The sequence below is a fragment of the Aulonocara sp. 'chitande type north' Nkhata Bay genome, linkage group LG15, assembly GCF_057382095.1.
Source record: "Aulonocara sp. 'chitande type north' Nkhata Bay isolate Kocher_YH1m ecotype deep benthic linkage group LG15, A_spYH_male_GT1.1, whole genome shotgun sequence".
Lineage (NCBI taxonomy): Eukaryota > Metazoa > Chordata > Actinopteri > Cichliformes > Cichlidae > Aulonocara > Aulonocara sp. 'chitande type north' Nkhata Bay.
Genome location: NC_141358.1, coordinates 13,673,873 through 13,696,102, shown reverse-complemented (window position 1 = coordinate 13,696,102; position 22,230 = coordinate 13,673,873). Strand labels below are relative to the sequence as shown.

The 22,230-nt window shown below is 38.6% G+C and overlaps 2 protein-coding genes and 1 long non-coding RNA gene across 7 annotated transcripts; all 3 read right to left on the bottom strand.

The window, feature by feature from the left end:
• Positions 1-177: 177 nt before the first annotated feature.
• On the bottom strand, positions 178-5,124 carry erh (ERH mRNA splicing and mitosis factor). The gene is made up of 4 exons (XM_086264334.1): positions 4,985-5,124; positions 4,458-4,545; positions 1,648-1,768; positions 178-1,550 (listed from the first exon to the last, which is right to left on the bottom strand). Exons 1-4 carry the CDS (start codon positions 4,985-4,987, stop codon positions 1,442-1,444), a joined length of 321 nt encoding a protein of 106 aa, XP_086120460.1. The 5' UTR covers positions 4,988-5,124; the 3' UTR covers positions 178-1,441.
• Positions 5,125-5,804: 680 nt separating this feature from the next.
• Positions 5,805-12,037, bottom strand: paplnb (papilin b, proteoglycan-like sulfated glycoprotein). 5 transcript variants are annotated; one of them, XM_086264391.1, is made up of 13 exons: positions 11,896-12,037; positions 11,590-11,672; positions 11,140-11,249; positions 10,315-10,375; positions 10,123-10,225; positions 9,925-10,055; positions 9,153-9,473; positions 8,754-8,930; positions 8,527-8,677; positions 8,361-8,441; positions 7,002-7,155; positions 6,811-6,886; positions 5,805-6,430 (listed from the first exon to the last, which is right to left on the bottom strand). In XM_086264391.1, exons 2-13 carry the CDS (start codon positions 11,644-11,646, stop codon positions 6,149-6,151), a joined length of 1,704 nt encoding a protein of 567 aa, XP_086120517.1. In that variant the 5' UTR covers positions 11,647-11,672; positions 11,896-12,037; the 3' UTR covers positions 5,805-6,148. The 5 variants fall into 5 exon arrangements, with proteins under 5 accessions (XP_086120517.1, XP_086120521.1, XP_086120520.1 ...); XM_086264395.1 differs by having other exon boundaries at positions 5,805-6,427; XM_086264394.1 differs by having other exon boundaries at positions 9,925-10,052.
• Positions 12,038-12,870: 833 nt separating this feature from the next.
• On the bottom strand, positions 12,871-15,714 carry LOC147312739 (uncharacterized). The gene is made up of 3 exons (XR_015125023.1): positions 15,597-15,714; positions 14,867-14,981; positions 12,871-13,519 (listed from the first exon to the last, which is right to left on the bottom strand). It is a non-coding gene; the product is annotated as an uncharacterized LOC147312739 (long non-coding RNA).
• Between the last annotated feature and the right edge of the window lie 6,516 nt (positions 15,715-22,230).

Here is a 22,230-nt window from a genome sequence, read left to right as displayed (position 1 = left end):
AGGGCAGCCCGCCACATTTAAAGAGACAGTAACAGAGAAAATAAACTGTATTTGAGGCCACGTCCAGCATGAATGGGTCTAACTTTTGCGATACTCACCTGCCAGTCACACTATCATTGTGTATAAAAATTCAGTGTTCATCGCACTAATGGTCGCATATACACGAGTGGACACCAGTCAGAAACAATCGTTTATTTTGTTTCAATAAAAGAAAACAGAAATGCAGAGTTGAAATCAGTTGTTATGCAACACAGCAGAATTACAAAAACGTTTTATATCACAATGGTGGGCTTTTAAAACATAATGAAAACTCAAAAACGTCCATTAATTATAGTAACAAATATCCTGGGTCATCATGTGATCATCAGTCTTCAGCCACTGATCTACTTCAAAAATAAAACGGCTGCTTTCAAAGTCCACAACGTCTTGAAATTCAACCACCCAGGAAAATGTACATAGGAAAAAAAATGAAATAAAATTCACATAACTTTTAGGGAAACTGAAAAACACACACAAAAAAAAAGTTTTTCTACCTCGTGGAGTATTTCTCCATTCTTCCCATCATAGTGTAACAACTTAAACATGCAGGTTCCCAACCATGACCCAATTTTTCAGTATAAAGCCCAAAATGTACAGTTTCACCCCAATTATTCCAAACCTCTTTTGCCAATGAAAACAATGTGAAAACATTCCCTTTGTTAAAATGGGCAATGCAGTCTTTACAAAGAAAAAGAAAAGAAGCCCTTTTCATACATGTAGTCTTTTTTGATGGCACACATCAGATTCATAATTAAATTACTAACCTCATCAGATTTTTTTATGTATTACTTCCAAAAGGTAATGAATACGAATGAATTCATGTATGGCAAATGTCCTGCGAGATCAATGACACTTTTGCCACAGTTGCCAGTATAGCTGTTTTCACACACAAACTTAAAATGTTGGAACAGGCACATCAGGACATTGTGTAAATTTCTTTCTCACATGTAACACAAAAGCAAGCCTTCCATGTGGTTTAGGTGAGGGAGCTGCATGATCCTATAGAAAGGACACAATATGACTAAGTTCCTATGCAAATTACATGAATTTTGTTCCTGGCTGAAATCCATTCAATGTCCAATCCAACTGCATCACACCTTTGTGTTCTTACATGCACCTCTCTCAGGTAATGTCAAGAAAGACTTCAGGCTGCAGTGCACATGTGAAAAGAGCTTACGTGTCTGAATGAAACTGCAAAAAGTGGCCTGAATGGAAAAAGTGCCGTCACTTAAGCACAGTGGTGGAACCATGTCTGAAAAGGGCTTTGCGTTAAAAATTACAAACACATGCTGCCAAGGATGACATTTCCAAAAAGAAAATCCCCAAATTTTTTCACATCCCCCAATTTTCCCCCCCAATCTCTCTTCCTCATGTTTGGTACAATATGAAATAATTCCCCCTGTCAAACTGACTTTGCAGCTTGCTGAGCCTGACGCCGTAAGAGGACGTATATCTTCTCCTTAATCCAGTCTTTGTTGTATGGTTGATATGTTTGAGTGTCAGCTCTGTATCTGTATAAAAAGTAAAATATTTTATTGAAACGTGACCAATGCATCCAAAGGGAATGTTGTGTTGCATTCAAATTCATACACAGCTAATTATACTTACACAAGACAGCTCAGATCTGCCAAGTCATCAATAAAGTCGAACAACTGACTAATGTCATAAGTAATGGAGGGACTGTTTGGATTCATCCTCTTGAGGTGCTCTTCATACATTTTGCAAACACCTGGGGAAGAGGCAAATGACATGCTGAATGGAAGCAAAAACAACAACAACAAAATGCAATCCACAGGAAAAAGCTAAAACAGCAAAAAACAAGCGTAATTTACATAGACTTTACAGTGTGCAGTAATCACTGAAAGAGAAAGACAAGATAAATAAAGAGGCCCTAATAAAGGGAATAAAGTAATAAGTGAAAACAAACAAACCTTTGGCGTCACTTTCTGTATTTGTATCTGTATTTATTAGAGCTATTTTGAAATACCTTATATTTAACTGGTACGTTAATCTGTTATTTACTGGTCTTACTGTCTTGAAGCAACAGTGACCACATCATTTCCTCTGGGATTAATACAGTAGTCTGAATCTGAAAAGTGTATACTGCAGTTCAAGACACACAACACAATTGTAAACAACTCTTACTTTACAGATAATAAAGGCATTAAAAGGTATATGATAACCCCATTACTACGGAATGCATAACTTGAGTAAATGTACGTATTTTTAATCGCAGTCAGTTCTGAATATCATACTAATGATTATTCTTTGTGTAAGTGAACCTTGATTAATCTCTGTTCAATAGAGCTCAACTGCAGTTCAAAACCCATTAATGTAAAGCAAATGGTTTCCAGTGTATACTTTTAGTCTGTGTGCTGAGAGCGCTTTCAGTCACAGTCACCCTGTTCTTTGGGACAAGCTGCCTGCTGACCTGAGGTCAATTAGAGCTGTGTCAACATTCAAAAACAGGTATAAAACCTTTGAATTCTTTATTTTTTTACTAAGTTTTTTTGATGTTATTTTTAAACTTTTATAGTAAGCACAAGTTTACATGTTATTTGTGCTATATAAAAATGATGTTGACATTAGAGCAGGGCGATATGGCCAAAAATATTTATCACGATATACATTTGAAAATTTGCGATAACGATATAACCGACGATATAATTGATGCGAGACAAAATACAACTCCACAACATTACTAGCGCAAAAAGACAACCTTCCATTTATTTTCACTTAAACAAGAAGCTGGTTTTTATGTACATTAAAGCTTTATAAAAATGTAACAGTGCAAATGCAAATTCCTTGCTGAAAGTTTAACCAAAAGGCATTTCCAGTAGAAATGGGCTGACATATCCTGAGCATAACCATGTATAATATCCACTGAAGTTAAAAAGAGGTGCTTTGCAACATTAAACTGCAGTGTGCAGTACGTATTTTTCGGACCATAAGGTGCACGGGATTATAAGGCACATTAAGCGAAACAAAGCAGTCAGATAAATCAAACTTTATTCAACTCATTCTTGCTTCCTCCACTTCTGTACCATTGATTCATTAATGTTGAATTCTCTGGCAGCTGCTCTATTCCCATGTTGTTGCAGTATATTAATGACTAACCTCGTATTGCGGATGGATTATCTCAGTTGTTCTCCTGACTGAAGTTTGGTCCGTTTACAGCATCCTGCCATGCGACTGAATTTGTCTCTAACTATCAGGAACCTTAACGTTAACTTTTATAAGTGGAAAAGTGTTAGTGTTCGTCCTCCAGCTTCACTGTTTATGTTATGCTAACATAGCTGTGTCGCTAGCGATCACGTAGCACATCATTATATACCAGCTAGCCCAACTTCAGTAACCCTACAAATGTCACTGCTGTTTAGTTTCCTGTCTTCATTTATGTTGGAAGTGATAGCAGAGCTGTACGTTTGAATTTTTTCAGAAATCTCTCAGTCAGAACATGCAATATCATGCTTAGGTAACTAGCGAAACTAGCGAGCTAACTTCCGCTAGCTAACTTCCTGCTAACTTCTAACTCGTTAAATGTAATAAATTTTGTTTTCATGGATGCCTGGAAGTTAAACTTCATAGTTACACCTGGTAAAGCAGCAATGCTGATCGTTTTATTAAAGATGAAAGAATTTAGACAGTTTTTAACTCTCAGTGATGCTGCAGTGTTGTTTGACCTGAAGTATACGGAGTTTAGGACACAGATTACTCCCAGATTTAAGAGCATCTTAGTCCGACAAATACGACAATAACAACAGCCGCTTGCATGTTCTGCAAAAAAATGTGCTTTGTCGTGTATCTGACGGACAAACACCAAACCAGTTCCACATCACTGAAGTTGCACCATTTTTTACAAACCAATTCTGGTTCATTTGTTTCACTCAACAATCGGCCATGTGCGTATGAAAACAAAGGAACTGCGCATGCGCGTTTTACTCATATTCTATCACGATATTTCATTTTCCTATCGTTGCCTAACATTATACCGGTATTACCGTGAACGGTATAATATGGCCCAGCCCTAGTTGACATAAAAGAATTTTGTTTCCTGAGTCCATAGTTTAAAGAGAGTCACATAATTAATATATATGTCTTTTCTCATGTTTTCTTTTTTACTTTCCAGAAACTAGAAAGTGATTACTGTCAGTCTGGGTTTTTGTTTTTTTCTCCACAAATTAAGATGAACCACATAATCCCATACACAGACAATACTTGGTACCAGGATTAATTTATTATTCACTGGCCTATCATTCGTATGTATTTACTATGAGAAAAATATCCTTTAAAAGAATGAGGAATCACAATAGATGATGAATTCAATAAAATTGCATCTGCTGCTACTACTACACTGAAAGTAAATATTTAAAAAAACTGCGAGATGATTTATGAATGAAAACATTAAACAGACTCACCCTCCATGCATTCATTAACTGACTCATAGTCAGCGTATGTGCGGCCCTCTGGTCTCTTGGTTGGTTGGACAAGCAAAATTGTGTGCGACTGTAAAATGATTGATAATGTTTAATACACACCACCACGTAGTTTCTCTGTGTCAAACCAAAGCACCTTAATTGGGCAGCTGATGCGAGTTTTTTGCGAGTTTTTGAGACTTGTGTAACCTTCTGCCCAGACATTTTCCAACACCAGTGTAAGGATGGTCATTCAGCTGCAGACCACCGACTTCATCAGTCTTTTACAAAACATCCACCATAACGTTACTTCAGCCACATCTCACATTAATAGAAATATGTAATTTGATTAGATGGTGAAATTAAGTTTTAAGAAACAACGAAGCGGTGGGCAAAAATGCGTGTTTGATAAGAATAGCAAAGCGTTAGCCTCGAAGCTTATTAGCTTAGCTCTGTGTGATTAGCACAAGCTAGTTGTGGCCTAAACTGAGAATTATTAGCTCTTTAGATGTAAAATAAAACACACTTACCATCTCTGTTTTCAACCCAAAGCCTCGCTATTTACTGGCTATGCAAAACTGAAAAAACTCGTATTCGGTGTAACTTCTCAGAACCCCGTGCGATGTAGCTGTTTGGTCTAAAAGTAATTTAGAGGAAGTGAAAAAGACCTCTTCCGGTTGTAAAATCGAGTCCCTTCAAAGTATAATTTTTGCTTCAAAATAAAAGTCCGATAATGCAACAGTAATGATTAAAATGTGATTTTTTTTTCAGCAGACTTTGTTTGTAAAGGTACACATTATTTTTTCTAAATTCTCTTTTTTTTAATTATCATAGACATTATTTAAATGGACCCAGGTTGTGCATCTGAAAAGTGTAGCCAGCAGAGAAGCGCTCTAAAGCTGCCTTACTTTTAATAGCCAGTAGGGGCTGAACGCTTTGTCAGCCCCTGCAAGGCTCCTGCATAGAAGACTTCTAGTTGTACAGAAGTTTGTGGGAAAACGGCCCCCCAATAAATTACTTTTCTAATGAGTTTGTGAACTCACTTGCTGATTATTTAATGGGGGAAAATGTAAATTTAAATTGTAGTCATTATATTGTTTTGCTGTTTACACATTCACTTAACATAGAGAGATCTCTGGTTCATCCCTGGGAGGACACACAAAACCCTTCAGGTCTGCATCAAGAAAGACATCCAGCATACAAGTGGAGCTAGCTGTTGTGGTGACCCCTTGTGAACTTGGGAGCACCTCTGAGTAGCTTTTACTATTATCCTGCTCGTGTATTGACATGTCAGTAATGATGCCCTACAAGAAATGAAGATGCAAATAAAGCATTTTTTTTTCTTCAAAATTACAACATAGCTGAACATTTATTAATTGGATATATGATTTAATTTGAGTAATTACAATGAAATAATTTTTTGTTTGAATCCCGACCTACAGGGCAACAACACATACACTGACATAGTGGAGATCACAAAAACAAACTGAAAGACAGTGAAACCAGGAAAAATAGCTATAATATTTGTGATGGCAAATCATATTTTTAAATGAAATATGTAATGTGGTTTGTTGTTCTTTTTTTCTTTATTTGGTGTGTATACTATAGGCTACATTTGTGTACCAAAATCACTTGATTTTCTTTAAACAGAGAGCATGACTGGGCACTTTTGGAGATATCAGTGACATGTGTGGTTATGGCCTTGCTCTCAGAAGGTCCCTGAGTGTCGCTCTCCTTGTAGTTTCTCTTGGAGATGTGGATACAGGCACCCTCGCCACACCTCCACACTCTCGTTGGCATGCCTCCAGGGACACAAAGTTGTTGGGATTGCCCTGGCAGCCTCCATACCAGAACTCGGTACACTTGGCAGTGGCAGGATTATAGCAGAACCGGACCGTCCAGGTCTCACAGGGGCCCTCATCACGAGGCAGGGAGCACAAATTGCCAGTGGATGGAGGAGTGGGTGATGGGTGCTGCTGATATAGGAGAAAACAAAGCAATATATACATTATATTTGTAGTGTGGTCTGCAGAAAAAGAGCTGCAATTGTTAGACATTTTAAATGGTGAAAGAAATATTAAGCGTTACATATATGATTATATAATTGTTTTGCAGAGACAAAGATACTTTCTTATGGTTGTTATTGTGAATAATGCTCTAAAAACACATGATATTTTATCCCTGTGGTGCTTCTATTTGACCATATCTTTTTGGTGAACACTCAAATTTAGTAAACTTGGCAAATACTTTGTTACTAAGTGAAGGTCATCACTAGATTTATATACACAGCTGTTATATTATTCAGAAAGGTTAACTGTGACTGGCTCATAAAATTAGTTAATAATGTGATTCCTACCACAGTCTGGTACTCAGGACAGCCAGCCTGTCCGAATCCTTGAGCGGGTGTCACCCCATCCAAACAACAGCCATACCTAAAACAGAGACGATGATTTTTCTTTTTTAATTTCAGTTTGAAAATGGGGAAAAGATTTCTCTACACTTTCACATCATTTTCTGCAAAATAGTGTTTAGAGGTACTCATGTTACCTAGTGCGGACACATTCTTGTGAGCATCCCAGGTTCCTGGGCCCCGTGGCAGAGGTACGGCCATCAGGACAGCAGCCGTAAGGCGACTGCGTACAGTGAGGTCTCACCTCATTAGGGTAAGAGTCATACACACTGTTTGTAGCTGGCCTTGAAACTAAAGCAAGTAAACAAATGAGGTCAAATATACTGTATGCATGCATTCCTTTCTAATTTTAAAAGCTTTTGACTAACATTTCTTAATAAGTCTGTGTAGGTTCTCAGTCATCTTTGTAGGTAATAAAAGATAAGTCATGAAAAGTTTGTTGTTGTTGTTTTTAGTTAAAAAAAACAAAACAGCTTTTATAATACAGAAAACGCTTCGTAGAAGGAAAAAGAAATGGCTGTGTTTGAGCTTGTGGCTTACCTCCAGTTATCTAAGTTGGAAATTAGGCTAAAACAAGTTTGGAATTTTCTGTTTGTCTATGAAATACAAGAAGGCAATGGGAGGGCAGCACAGTCATAGTCTAGACAGCAACAATTACAACATGCCGAAAGCGTACATTATCTTTATTGCGTGAAGAACCCTCAACTGTGTTACAATACTAAAATTACTGTCTGCGTCGTCTTAAGAAACGTTTGGGTTTTTTTTGTTTTTTTACAGTGGCTTTGATTTCACATATATAAAATGCACTCTGAGTTGTGAAACACTGCTATGTCTGTGTGGGTGAGTGTCTCTAAATGTTCATTAATTCATTATTCAGCACTGTAATATCAGTTCAGTTCAAATTAGTTCAATTCAATTCAGTAGTACCAAATCACAAGAAAAAATGCCTGAAGGAGCTTTGTACTATAAGGCAAACCCCAAAAATCAAACAACCCCATATGAACAACCATTTTGCAATAGTGGGTAAGAGCATAGAGACAGGACTAAATACAGACTACGGGACAGAGAAGACAAAGATTTGGTGCTGCAGTGGTGTGTAAACATGTGGGCAATGAAAAGAGGTGAGTAGACAAGTTCCTGAAGCAGTCTGTGCCCTATAGCAGTATAGCTACAATCTGCTTCAGGGTCAGCCAACCCAGCCTAAACTATAAGCTTCATCAAAAAAAGAACATTTTGAGCTTAGTCTTTAAAGTAAACTTCCCCCAAATCCAAACTGGGACCTGAATGCTGAAGGCTCTGCCTCCCATTCTGCTTTTAAAATCTCTAGAAACTACAAGCAAGCCTGCAGTCTGAGAGAAAAGTGCTCTATTGGGATGATATGATTCTATGAGGTTCTATTACACACAAGGGTGATCTTATGTTGTAGTGCCACATATAAAGAAATTGCATGCTCAACCATGCAAAGAAAGATGGTAACATTTCCGCACTCATCATACCTGAAGGTTCTTCTGGAATATGGGGCACAAATCCTCTAATAGTGCTTCCACCTGGCCTTGGGTCCTGCACACTTGGGGCCGCTGGAAAAGAAACAAGGTTGACAATATAAAATAAATAAATAAAAGTAAAAATGATCAGAACTTGCTGCATTCAGATGTCACTCACTTTGCACCCCAGGGCAGGGCTGCGTGTTGCATTCCTCCACAGAATGTGGTCTGTGAGCTAACCCACAACGATCTTCAGGGTAGGGGTTCAAATCAGTGTCAAAACAGGCAACTCTCCTCTCCCTCACACCACCACCACAACTTCTCGAACACTGCGAGATAAACAAAGCTAGTAACGCTGAAAGGAAAATAACAGTTAAAGCTTTTTTTTGCTTTCTGTTCCCTTACCAGGCCGTACTCTGTCATATGCCAGGTTATGCGTGTGTAACAGGCAGGTCTGCGGCAGGCCTGGACAGAAGGAGGTCGAACCAGTCCACTGCATGCATGATCAGGCAGATGTTCGCCTCCTGGTCCAACGCAAACAACTTCCCTTGTCTGCTGTCCTTCTCCACAGGTTGCTGAACACTGACCATCAAATGCAACAATTTAGTTAATATTTTTAACTGATTTGAGTTGATAAATACAAGCAGTGTAACAATCATATGAACAAGGTCATACTTTATCCAAGATAGGTGTTGTATCAGCCAAAAAAAAAATTAAAATGGCAAAGATGGTCTAAGTAGACATAACTGTTTCATATCATTAGGATAGTTCAAATATGATAGTTTTTAACCGTAGGAGACATACTCCACTGAAGCTGGACACGCTGTACTCTGCAGTACATGGATGCATGTTGCAGGCCTGCTGACTCGGTGGCCTTTGCAGGCGCTGGGCAATGCAGTAAGTCTCGTCGACCACATGGGGGTTCACTGAGTCCTCAACTACACACTCCACACTACGATGCTGCATGCCTCCGCTGCACGAGGCAGAGCACTCGCCAAACACACTAGCTCTATAGACATATGTGAATGTCTCTGTTGGACGAGGAGCAGCAACAACAACTGGAGCAGAGGAGTGTACTGAGTTAGTGTCTTCATCCAAGCCCATAAACTCTCCACGGGTCAGTATCTAAAAAAAAAAGACAAATTATTAGGAAATAACTATAAGAAAAAGAACCAACAGGTATTACAAAAGTGAAAAGAGTCCTATAAATCGCCTTTTAGGAGAGTAAAATTCTCTGTGACTAAAACAAAACTAAAAGACTGCATCAAAGAAAGGGAGGATAACAACAGAAATATCTTATGTATTCTTTTTCTACCTTTAACTTCAACAATCTTTTTTTCTAAATCTGGCTGACAAACAAGAGTTAGCAATAAAGAAAAAACTTCTTTGCTTTGAACAATCTGCATCTTTAAAAGTAAAAACTATACAGACGATCTTTCAACCTTATTTAGATTCATTTTTATGCTCTATTCTAGCGTCACACCCTGCTCTTGGATTATTTGGTACATTGAAACCCAAATATTCAAACTAAGTAAGAGTCACATGCATAGGTCTAATCTGCAGCTCCAAATCTCACCCTGCAGACACCATCCACACAGATATCACTGCGGCCCACATAGCACGGGGTCCCATCTACCACTGCAGTTCTGTGTCGGTAAAAGAAATCCTCTCCTCTCGGGACACAGTTGAGCTCACATGGATTAGCTGCTAGAAAAGGTTAGGGAGTCACAAACCTAAAAACACTTAAATATTGTTGTACATATTGTACATGTACCTCCACAATAAGGCAACCATGTGTAGCGTTTGCCATTAAAGTCCATTCTGTCAAACTGGGAGCACTGCTCCTGTCTGAAATCCCTTGAGCTCACTGGGCATTCCTGCATGACAGGAAATCGAACATTTAAACAAGATACTATCCGTTTTCTCTTTGTGAAAGTATTTTTAAATGGGTTTAAAGGATAATTACATGTGTATTGCAGGTGCGGAATGATTTGGAGGATCCTATGCAGTTATGTCCACCATCTGTCCTGCAGAAGGAAATGAAATAAATGGCATTTGCACACTCAAGTGTTAAAAAAGACACAAATTAAAAACGATATAAGAAGAGTGTTGGGTCTGTGTTTCCACAAGCCCCGCTAATTCTAGAGACTTATTCATCATGAAGAAAACAAGACAGTCGATCGATCGATTATTTGCGCAAGGGAGGCCTCGTCTGTGTCCACCACGAAAATGACCCCCAGATCTGACCTCCTCCTGCTACCTTTTATTGAGAGACAGTTCACACAAAACACGTCAGAACAAAGCCACGCCCCCTTGGTTCTAAGACAAAGCATTTTATGTATATGTGTGAACTTCTGTAAGAGTGTGTGTGTGTGTGTGTGTGTGTGTGTGTGTGTGTGTGTGTGTGTGTGTGTGTTATGTGAGAATGTGTGTGTGTGTGTGTGTGTGTGTGTGTGTCAGACCTCCTGCTGACCAAAGGGTCGTAAACCCAGGAAGCTTACATCAAAAGAAACAGATCTTTCAGATAGGATGTATCTACAATAAAACCTCCCCCAGCACAGAGTGGTTGGAGAGGTGGTCAGGATTAAAGGAATGGCTTTGATCCTACTGCTTGAACTAAGACTGTACAAATTTAAGAAACACAATGGCAACATTCAACAATTAGACTTAACAAAGAGTCTTTTGTAATGTTACAAATGAATACAAAATTACCTTAAGTTCACATATTCAAAACACAATAGCAATGAATATAAATATGAGGCTCTTTACTTCATGCATTTCTTTGCCCTACCTTGAAGTAATACATTTCCTGGTTCTCACTGCCACCCCTGTGCCACAGCTGCGGCTGCAGGGTCCATAGGCTCCAAACTCACCCCAGTAGTCGTGGGTCGAACGTGTCAACTAAGCAAATAAGAGAAACTCAAAGTCAGGCTCTGGAACATGTTGTGCTCCCACATGGGACATCAGGACCTGACACAAATCCCTAACTCACACACTAAACGCATGCAAGACGCACTAAAAAAATATAGCATTTAGCCACAAACTAACACTTATACATTACACAACATTTTTACAAACCTGTTCTGTGACACATTGAACTAATCATGCTTGCACATCAGAAAATAAATCATTTACCACTTAAAAAAAAATCAAAGGAATATTTTCCTGTGTCATAAGGTACTGTTGATATGAATCTGTAATAATACAATACTATTAATATTGTTAACATAAAAAAACTCACTGTAAAAGCAGGTACAGCCAGCAGCTGTAGGAGTCCCAGGACTTGCAGGATATTCATGTTCACCTGAAGCCACTGCTGAACTACTGACGAGGATAGCAATTAATTAACGCAACTTACAGTGCAAGAAATTCCATTTAACACAAATGATGTGCGTGCAGTTCATTCATCCATTAACAGATTAACGTGTATCAGATGAAACCTGAGTCCCTCAGGACCCCTGCTAATGTCTTAACAAGTATCTATTCCATGCAAATACAAATGAAAAGCTGGATAAAAAAAACATGTAAAATCTTATTACTGAATTACCTGATTGAAGTGAATTCCCAGCTTGCTGACAAGCTGCACGGTGGGATGTGCACTTCAGCAGTGACAGCAGGCAACGACACCCAGCATTTCTTCTTCCATCACCCTCTCACTGCTTACTGACACCACAGCCCATAAAGTGTCAGATTTCAACCACTAAGAGAAACACTGGTTTTCTATTTTTTTTGTTCTGTTTTGATCGTAAATATGTTTCTTGCTGGAGCAGAATGTCTGAAGTTAGAACTTCCACGTACCGAGACTCATGTTGTTAATTTACATCAAGTCTTTTTATTCACACAAATGTTTTGGAGGTACAGAAATTATGCAAATGTAGAGGCAATATATAGATTCATGCAGAAATGGAACATCATCAAAGTTTGGTTCATTTCATAATATAAAGGAGGTTACATGTGTCATCACGTGCAATTTAAATACGTCTCTGCAACATATCTTAAAGTTGTATTATTTGCGAAGCGCACTAAAACGTGACTCAGTGTGAAAGAGAATTTTCCATTGATTGCCTTTTCTGAAGTGTCTCACCATTGATTGTCTCCTTCACACATCCTGTAACCACTAAATACAGACGAGTAAATCACAACAGGGGAGCTAGTGGGAGGTAAACATAGGTTTAAAGCTCTATTTAGTTTTATTTTTAGCAAGAAACCACAGTGGAGCATGGCCTGGATGTGAACGTAGCATGGAGGACAAGGAACACCGGGAATCAGTGAACATCAACGTTCCTGTGCCAATGAGCTGCAATACTAGAGGAGCCGTTATAGTCTCTTGTCATCGCCTTTAAGATGCAAGTACATAGCAATCAAACAAAAAAGAAAGGCAATAAACTGTGCCTTTGTTGGGTTCATATTGTTAATGTTTGAATGAAACTATTATTTTAAGGGAAAATCCAGCATTCATATATATATATATATATATATATATATATATATATATATATATATATATATATATATACATAAAGTCAGTGATATTATATTATAAAAATAAGAAAAAATATTGTTGTTGCTAGACTTAGCAATCAATGACAAAAACCTTAACAAAGACAATAAAGCACGATTCAGCGATGTCAAACTTCAGCATCTCGCCCCATCACCGACCCATCCATTCAAAATGTAAGCATCCAAACTCAAAACCACAATCCCAAACACGATACAAAGAGAAGCTAAATCTGCCAGTCACTTTTTGTCCCTCAAAGCTGCTGGTTCAGCTTCTGTTTGCTTCTCTTGAGGTTCAAAGGCACTCTTGGTGCTGAACAGGTCGTCCATTGATTCCACGATTTCCTGTATTTCTCGGGACAGCTCGGAGTAGCTCTCTTTAAGGTCCTCTTGCTGCTTCCTGAGGTCTGCTGCCGCATGCGTCAGCTCAGAAACCTGTTCGCTGCAGGTGGTCCTCAACTGCTCCACGTCCAAAAGCATCACCTCCATGCTGTTTATCAGCTCCACCAGACACTCAGCAGTTGTTTCAAACCCTGATGTGTCCAGACTTCCTTCTTCCTTGGAATTGTCTGGAGTGCTGGCTCCTTCTTCTGGATTTGGTTCTGTCTCCATCCTCGTGTTGTAGCAACTTTCAGTCACCTGATACTCAAGTCAGTCTTCAGTATAGCAGTTTTCTGGAAGAAAAGGGAAGCATTTAGCTGTAGCCAATAGCTGTGATAGGTTCAACTGCAAAGAAATTATTCAATTTGGGTGAGAAATGTCAAAGATGCAGATCTAAGCTCTTCACAGGGAATGAAAAATGCATTTCTATCTAACAACTTTAATAGCAGGAAATTAACTAGGCATATCATTATCTTCTTACTCTGTTTTTTGCTATATTTTTCAAGTAATTAATATTTGACAACAGCATAATAAAACTGAAAATGCTATTTTTGGTGTACCACCCCCAATATTTTCAGTGACTCCTATATGGCCACCCCTATGAAAAATTTCTGGAGGCGGCCCTGGGTGTATGTGTGTATAGTTGTATGTGTTTTATGTGTATCCAAGTGCCCTTTCACTGACATGGCTATACCAAGCTACAACCCCCTACTCCACCCACACCCACACCCCCTAGTCCAAATTACTGCCGGCTTCGATGAGGGGCAGGCGGGACATGAGATTATGTGTTTCTTCCCTCCTCCCAAATTGAGACTATTTACTCCTTCGGCTGTCTGAGCAGATGGATTAACCTCGTCCTCTGCCTTGACACACATGCACACAGTCATATGCATGTTATAATATAAGCTGAACTATTGAAGACACGTGGAGCTATACTACTGCAAGTCAGTTTGAAATGTCACATGCCATTTGGATAAATGCAGAATGTGGCTGGCCCATTCTTTTACATTAAGGAATTACAGGCAAATGCCAGCAGTTACTCTAACAACTGCATATTGTTCAGTAGTAATGGAAACTTTACAGATGAGCAGGCCAACAGTATGCACTAATGCACCGGCGTGCTGTCAATGCAATGAATTTTTGGGACCTCTCTAAAAGTGTAAAGTGATCGTTTCACAGCCTGGACCAAAGACATCGCCACTATTCTTTTACATTGGTTATCCCAAAAATAAACAGCCTAAAATAAAACAGTGTATAATCATCTTCCCGGAGTTTTCTGGCGCAAACGTCAGAGAAGATCCAAAGAATGCTGGCAATAAACAGAGGTGACGGGGAAAAGAACGGGAAACCACAAGGGCTACGTAGAAAAGGGAGGGAAAAGTGATGAGACAGGTGAAAACACAAGGAAAGTAATAATAGGACTTTGGATACGAAAATATTTTTATATTCAATTAGTGCTGTAAAACAAACAAAAAAAAAAAGTATTCTTTCCTATTTTTAATTTTTTAAAAGATTCGATTTTTAAAATATACACTCAATCAATTTTAAAGTCTTTAAAGAATTAAATAGTTAAATGCATTAAAACAGTGACAAAATCCAAATCTTCAAAAATGTGTTAAAGAGCCACCAAAGGTTCCTACCCTTTAAATGGCTGTAAAGATAAGGAGTCTAGACGATGACCTCACCACCCTCGGTCTCTTATCAAAACATGACAACTTGCTCGATGGAGGCCAATGTCAGGGGGATACCCTTACTCTGAAAGTGGTGTAAAATACAAGGGTGTAAGTTTCAAAAGAAAAGTAATGAATTATTAATGAATCGGTTCAGGACACATTACCTAGACAACAAAGACAGCAGCTGTGTGTGTGTGTGTGTGTGTGTGTGTGTGTGTGTGTGTAAGACTTTAAGCAGTTACATTACATGTAAATTTTTTGTACTGATGTAATTTTGTTGCATAAGTACAATATAAAATGTTACATTTAATGGAATCTGGTCGAATTACATTCACTTGTACACATACAGTTTATGCCAAGTACAGTTGCCTTAATGATCAATTATTTGAATAAATAAACCTTTAATTTCATGTATTTGAATATCTGAGTTGCATTTTACTCAAAAAATATTGCTTCGTATTTATGAGGTGGCAGATTTAATTTTTCAAAGCAAAAGCTCACAAAAAATACTGGTATGACAGATCAGGAGGAAAAAGACCCTCATCAGTTCTTCACTAAAGCACGAAGAGACAAAACCAGACAAAAACCGATCAATAAAACAAAAATCAAGCAAAGTATTCATTATAGTATTCAACAAAACATATCAATAAACTTTAAAAATTTCCCATCAGCGAAATACAAGAAAATGAAGTCTTACTTGTCTCTGTGGTTATTTACTGAGCGTATCCGGAATGTGTCAACATGCAGACTAAAGATAATATAGATTATGTGTTAAGTATGGATCCCAGCCAGAGTGCAGCAGGCCTGCCCTCCTCCTAACTCACTCCCTCTGTGCTATGATGCCCACAATGGTGCTATTTAGGGCTAAACCCTGCTGTACGTTATCAACGCAGAACATTTAGTTGTAAAGGACAGATACCTTTTACTTTTCAGAGGCAACATCATGATGAACATGTTGCAGTTTATTTTAGTTCATTTCTTCATTCACAACCACATTTTCAAAACATGCTGGGACCGTGTAAAATCATAATGGTTTGTGGAAATTTAATGCAATGATTTCAAATTCCGGTGATCCCTATATTTAAAATGGGACAGCATATGAAATGTTGAAACCCTTCTGTAACTGTTAATGCGAAATACTAAGCTCTATTTTTGACAGTAACATGTTTTCTCATTCTTGCTTGGTGTAAGATTTCAGCTGCTCAGGAGTTTCAGGTCTCCTTTGGCATTTCATATAATGCTCCAGAGCACCCGGATCCTTACTCTGGAGCCATAAAAATGTAATGCATGCAGAAAGTGGCTTGGTAATGTCATCTGAATGAAACATCACAGATGTGTAAGACACCCATGCTGCGTGCGCTAATGCACCCTCACCTTTATTTATTTATTTTTTTACTTTACAATAATCCAAAGAAACTAGATACTATGGTCTATCTATCTATCTCTTTGTGTGTGTGTGTGTGTGTGTGTGTGTGTGTGTGTGTGTGTGTGTGTGTGTGTGCGTGTGTGTAATGCTGAAAGTGTTGATGGTAAAGCCTGTGTATTTCCAAACATTTCCACATGATGGCGCTTTTAGCTAAGTTTTCCATACACTTCTGTGGAAGCTAGGAAGGTTGAGATACACTTTTTCTGTATCTTTTATGTGCACCAACTCGTTTTTTATGTGTGCTTTATTTATTGTCCTTTGCAAATGTGAATTCTCAATTATAGTTTGTTGAGGTTTAAAGTTGCAGGCGGCTGCCAACTCTATACAGGTTATGCATGTGTTTCAATGAGCTCCTAAAAACATTTAAGGACTAAAATGTGTAGCTTTGCATTTGTGGTTAGGTGGGTGCTCTTTATGTAAGTGCTGTGTGGGGGATCAGGAGTATGGATTATTTCACCCTGGGTCGTATTCAGAGAGGCCAGCCAAGCGTGAGGCAGACAGGAGAAAGGGGGCATTGTTGAGGTCTAGATGAGTGTCAGAGGTGCCTCAGAAAATAGAATCACTCTTGGAGGTTTAACAGAAACTTACTTGCAACAACCCCCTGACCCTTCAGATGTCTGACCGTGGCTGAACCCCTCTTTACAACAGTATATAAATGTATCAATTAACATAGCATTTGTATGTGGCTTATGTTAACGGATTGGTAGCGCACTAATTGCAAGTAAACCACAAAGAAACTATGAAAATTAAAATTAAAATTAAAAAACAAAAAATAAAAGAGGAAGAAACAAAAAAGTGGATTTGATCTGGTTTGAATAATAAGTTTATGGGAACGGGGAAATTCCTGAAGGCTGATTTTGTTTACCTTGAGCATTAGGTGGCTGAGGTTTATCAAGTAAGGTGGTGGTGATAATATCAGTTTTCAAAACCTTGGGACTTTCTGGCACCTTGTTCATTCATCTATCTGTCTAGAATTCAGTCTAGGTAAAACAGTTACGTGGATTATGTGGACGCACATTTGTCTCAGCCGTTCTGTCTCTGTCCTTATCTCTCACTGGCTTGGATTTGCACAAACAATCTGAACACAAACTCTGGATTCGTCTGCATATGCCTTCAGAGAGGCCGCTATCATCACTGCTCATAAAGGAAGAAAAAGTTTCATGAAAATGTTTCCCAAATGTGATTTATTCTCAAAATGTGGGCATAAATAGGCTCTCTGTCACTGAAGAAAAAGGAAAGTTACGAGGTAGTGGCTCACGCATGCCTTCAGTCCTTAGGGCCTTGTAGGGTTCAGGGTCTTTGACACACAGAATTCCTACACTATTTATGGCACCTCATTGGTGTAAATGGGCCAGAAATATATGGCCATTTTTAGACATAGGGCCCATTTTTCAGAGGCTAACATGTAATTAGACAATTCACGGCAAAAGGGGCAATTTCTCTCATTATTCCATGACAAATTAGGCAGATAAAAGAAATGGAGGTGATTCCACATATTGAACTTGCATTTCATGGCTATTCATTGGAAGATTCAGTAGCGGCCAAATCAGCAATCTTCTACATTCTTAAAAAGAAGTGGTCAGCTCAGCAACACCAGAAGGACTGAAATACCTCAGACGTGGATGATGACAGAATTATTTCCATGGTTAAGGAAAACTGCTTCACAACAAATCAAGAATGCTTTATAGGAGCTAAACATATCATAGTTTACGATCTAGAAGGCTTCATGAATGGAAAGAGGTCTGCAAAGAGGATAAAACAGCTGTTGATGATGTGAACGATGAATTGTGACATGTACAGAGTTATACTCTGCTCACATTCAGCTAAATGCTGCAAAACAGAACACAACTCTTCACATTGCAAATGGATAACAATCCAAAGCATACCGCAAAAGCAGGAGTTTCTCAAGACAAAGAAATGATATATTCTTCAGTGACCAAGTGGGTCACCTGATCTCAACACAACAGAGCATGCTTTTCAGTTACTGACTACAAAACTGAATGATGAACAACTCACAAGCAAGCAACTGAAGAAGGATACAGTAAATGCCCCGATTAACTCGTATGCATGCAAACATGCGCAGTACCAAAAAGAGAAACAGAGGTACATCCAGAGCCCAACCCTGAATGAATGTTCATTTTACTCTGTGCTCGCTTGATGTGTGGGAAACAGAATAAATACTAAATATATGCTTTGTTTGTATTTGTCTTCACAGACTATTTAATGTATCGGCTGGTTAATTAGGTTTTTGTAGATGAAAATGATCATACAAAAAAAATCAAGAAGGGAAAAGAACTAGATTTGAACTTTTTTCTCTCTTTTAATTTAAATTTTGACTTGTCAGTCAACTGTCAGTCAGCTCTGTAAAGGAGTTTCAGCTAAATATCTTAAAAAGAAAGAAGTATTTTTTTTTCTTTTTAGAATGTTACATTCTGAAAAAGATTTGGTCTAAAAGTGAAAGGAAAAACAGCTTAACAGAGCTCCACCCAGATCCATCAGATCGGGATCAGTTTCCTTGAGACGTTCTCGTTTTCTGGTAAATGGGTGGGATTCCCGATCCCGTCCCCCCAGGGAAGTACAAGTGCATGAATAGCTAATGTTCCAATCAGGCCTCCCCCGCTTTCATATGATGCCAGAGAATTTTTTTCTCCCCCTTAGAGAAACAATGTGAAGTCTGCTGGACACTGCTCAGAAACCTGATTGTTACAAAATGTTCCCTGGAATGGGAAGCTTCAAATATTTCCCTCCTTCTTTGCCTAAAACAAAAGGCCCAGATGATGAAAATGTGTGATTTCTGCTACTTTTGTCAAATGTTGAAACTGAAAAGTAATGTGCTTTGAGATGATGCCATTGATGAAAATGAGATTTGGTTTAAAGACTATAGCTGTGCTAGTTGGAGGCATTACCATAAATAGAAATGATAAAACTGGCTCTTACTGCGTGACCTGATCAGTGAACCAGGCCAGAAAAAAATCAGAGCAAACAGTAATGATTCTCATCAAAGACTTTGCAGGGAAATTGCAGGGATTTCATGCAAGGTTGAAGGCATCAAGTTGACCTTCTCATGACTTGTGTCCATTTTGAATGGCTAATGTGTCCAGACTGTCCATCAAGTGAAGCATCTGGGCCTTTTTCATGACAAGTGAGACGTCTGACATCGATCTGCTCACCACCTCAGAGCATTCCATTGTTGGGTCTCTGCTGCACCTGATATGAGATGCCTGCCAGCACTGCACTCTCTTAACAGAGCTTTAATTGTTTTGTATTTCTTCCACATTCTCGGGCGTGCAGTTTCCCCTCAGTATACACTCATACACATGTGCTTCCACACATGCCCACACATTGCAGGAACACTCACCAGACATTATTTTCTCTTTCCAGTGAAGTAAAACATTTGGCTAGCAGTAAAAACAAATAGAAGCATGTGGGAATTTGGCTTTTTAAAGAACCCCTGGCCTTAAAGTGAAACCACAGTTCATCCCAGCAGCAAGGAGGGCAGGATGAGAGATATTTACATGAAATTAAAGCCCTAAGATGGTCTAATTTTTACAAGATTATTTGGTGATAAACAAAAGTGGGGGAGGGTTCATGGAAAGTTTAGACACCATCTAAATTCTTTCTTTTTCTCCCGCTGATATATATATTATGATATTATATAAAACAGATATAGATGTTTGAGTTACTCCTGATTAGGCAATGTGGAATATTTGTTTCTCCCACAAAGAAGGATTAAAATTTCCATTCACATTTCCCATAACAACGCCACTCTTTGATAAATGTTGTTGTATGAGCTGCCATGTTTTTCTTTCTGGATATTTTCTGCTGTCTTTGCCAGGACCTCATTTACTCTTTTTCAGGCTGGGAAACGGGTTTTAGACACTGGGGAAATCTGGTGTGCCTCTGCCTCTCACAGCTAATTAGTGTGTGAACTAATTGCGTGGCTAACTTTAGCAAACCGATAGCCTAGTTCCATCTGTCCGCTATGTATAAAGTAGGGAGGGAGATGTAGAAGAGCGTATTGGTGACATTCTAGCTCTTTTTAGAAATTTTTGACAAGAACTCTCACCTGGGAAGCCTGTAACCGGATCCAGTCTGGCGCAAATGATCTTTAGACAGAGTGGCATAAACATTTATGTTGTAATAAATAATTTTATGCTGAGAAATCATTCAGTAAAGCTTTATAAATCAGTGATATGCTGGACTGAGGAAAATCTGATGTGATCTGTCATCTCTGTTTAACTGTGGCTGAACTAAATACTGTATAATAAAATGGACCACCTATGTAATGTGGTCTGAAGCCTCAGTTTTAACATGGTGATCATCCTTATGATTCTTGGCTCCATAATTTGAGAAAAACAATAGCATTATATAATTTACCCCAAAATTAATCTGGGTACATGACTTAGACGAGACCATCCATTCATTTTCCCCCACAGAGTAGCTGTAGCCTAACCTAGATGTCATGGGGCAAGCCCGGTACACATGTCACAGAGATAAAACAGCGAGACAGACAAGCATTGAACGCCTACATCCAATTTAGAATGAACAGTTACCTAACCTGTAAATAATTTTTTAAGTGTAGGAGGAAACCAGAGAACACAGAGCAAACAGGCACAGGGAGAACATGCAAATCTCACATAGAAATGCTCTAGGCTGGATTTGAACTAACCCAGCACCTGGTTAGCATCTCCCTGACTAGCGGCAACTTTTGTTCAGACAAGACATTTATCCTGGAACAATGATATCACTTCAGGATGAAAACTTTATTGTACCACTTAAAAGATTTTAACTTCATGCTTCCTGCTACATGATGACTGTTTTTTATGGAGGACCACAAGAGCCAAAATAATGAATTGTAGAATAAATTCTCCATTTGTAAATTCATTTTTGAATTCCAATTTAATAAACTGATTTTTAAAATGCTTTTTAAAAACTTCATTTCAAAAAACATTTTTGAATTCCAATGTAATAAACTTCATTTCAAAACCCTTTTTCCAATTGCACTTTAATAAACTGCATTTCAAAATCCATTTCCCTTTCCTGTTCGCTCAGGATAAATTTTTGGATTAGCTGTTGGATCAACAACTTCATTTTAAAAATACTGTGGCTATTCAAATTAGCCACACCGTGGGATGTAAGGAGCTCTCTGATTGGTTGGACAGACACAGGCTGTCTGCCTGGATTTTTCTAGCTCATAGCTTCGCCATGCTAAGCGTGTGTACTTGTACAAAGGCCGTTCAGCCTCGGGATTTACACTCGGCTCAACACGGATATGTGAAGAATGAAGGGACCCTGCAGCAAAATGAAGAGCGCAACCTCTGACTGAGTGCCTGTTTATGCAGTCTGACCACCTGTTGAAGGTAACGTGCTAACATGGCTAACGCTAGCATCACCGCACTTAGCCCCATTATTTTAAGGTCATCTTAGCTTATGAAATTTTTACGTGGCAGCTGTACGAGCTAGCTACGTGATTTTGTAAGCTGCTGTGCTCTTCACAAATAAAGCTGGAAGCAGCTCAGACTATTAGAACCAGCACTGAGGCCTGTTACGTTTATACAGTGTTAGAGCAATGGCTGCAGCCTACAGCCTTTAAACTAGCGATTAAAATGCTGACAGTAAACTCGTCAGTCCAGATGTTACCACATTACTTTATGATACTTAGAGTTAAAACAACTGAGACAGGCAGATTAAAATAACAGCTGTCAGTTCTCTCATTCCTTATATCAAGACTGGAGATCACACTACTGATTTCAGTTCATTTAATATGTGAGTGCACAGATTCATTCTCAACTGGACATAAATGATGATCAAAGGTTGTATATATGATAAATTCATCAAATCCCAGCCTCTAACACAGTGCGCTGAATCTTAGCTTTGAATGTCCAGTATATTCTAATCAGTGCAA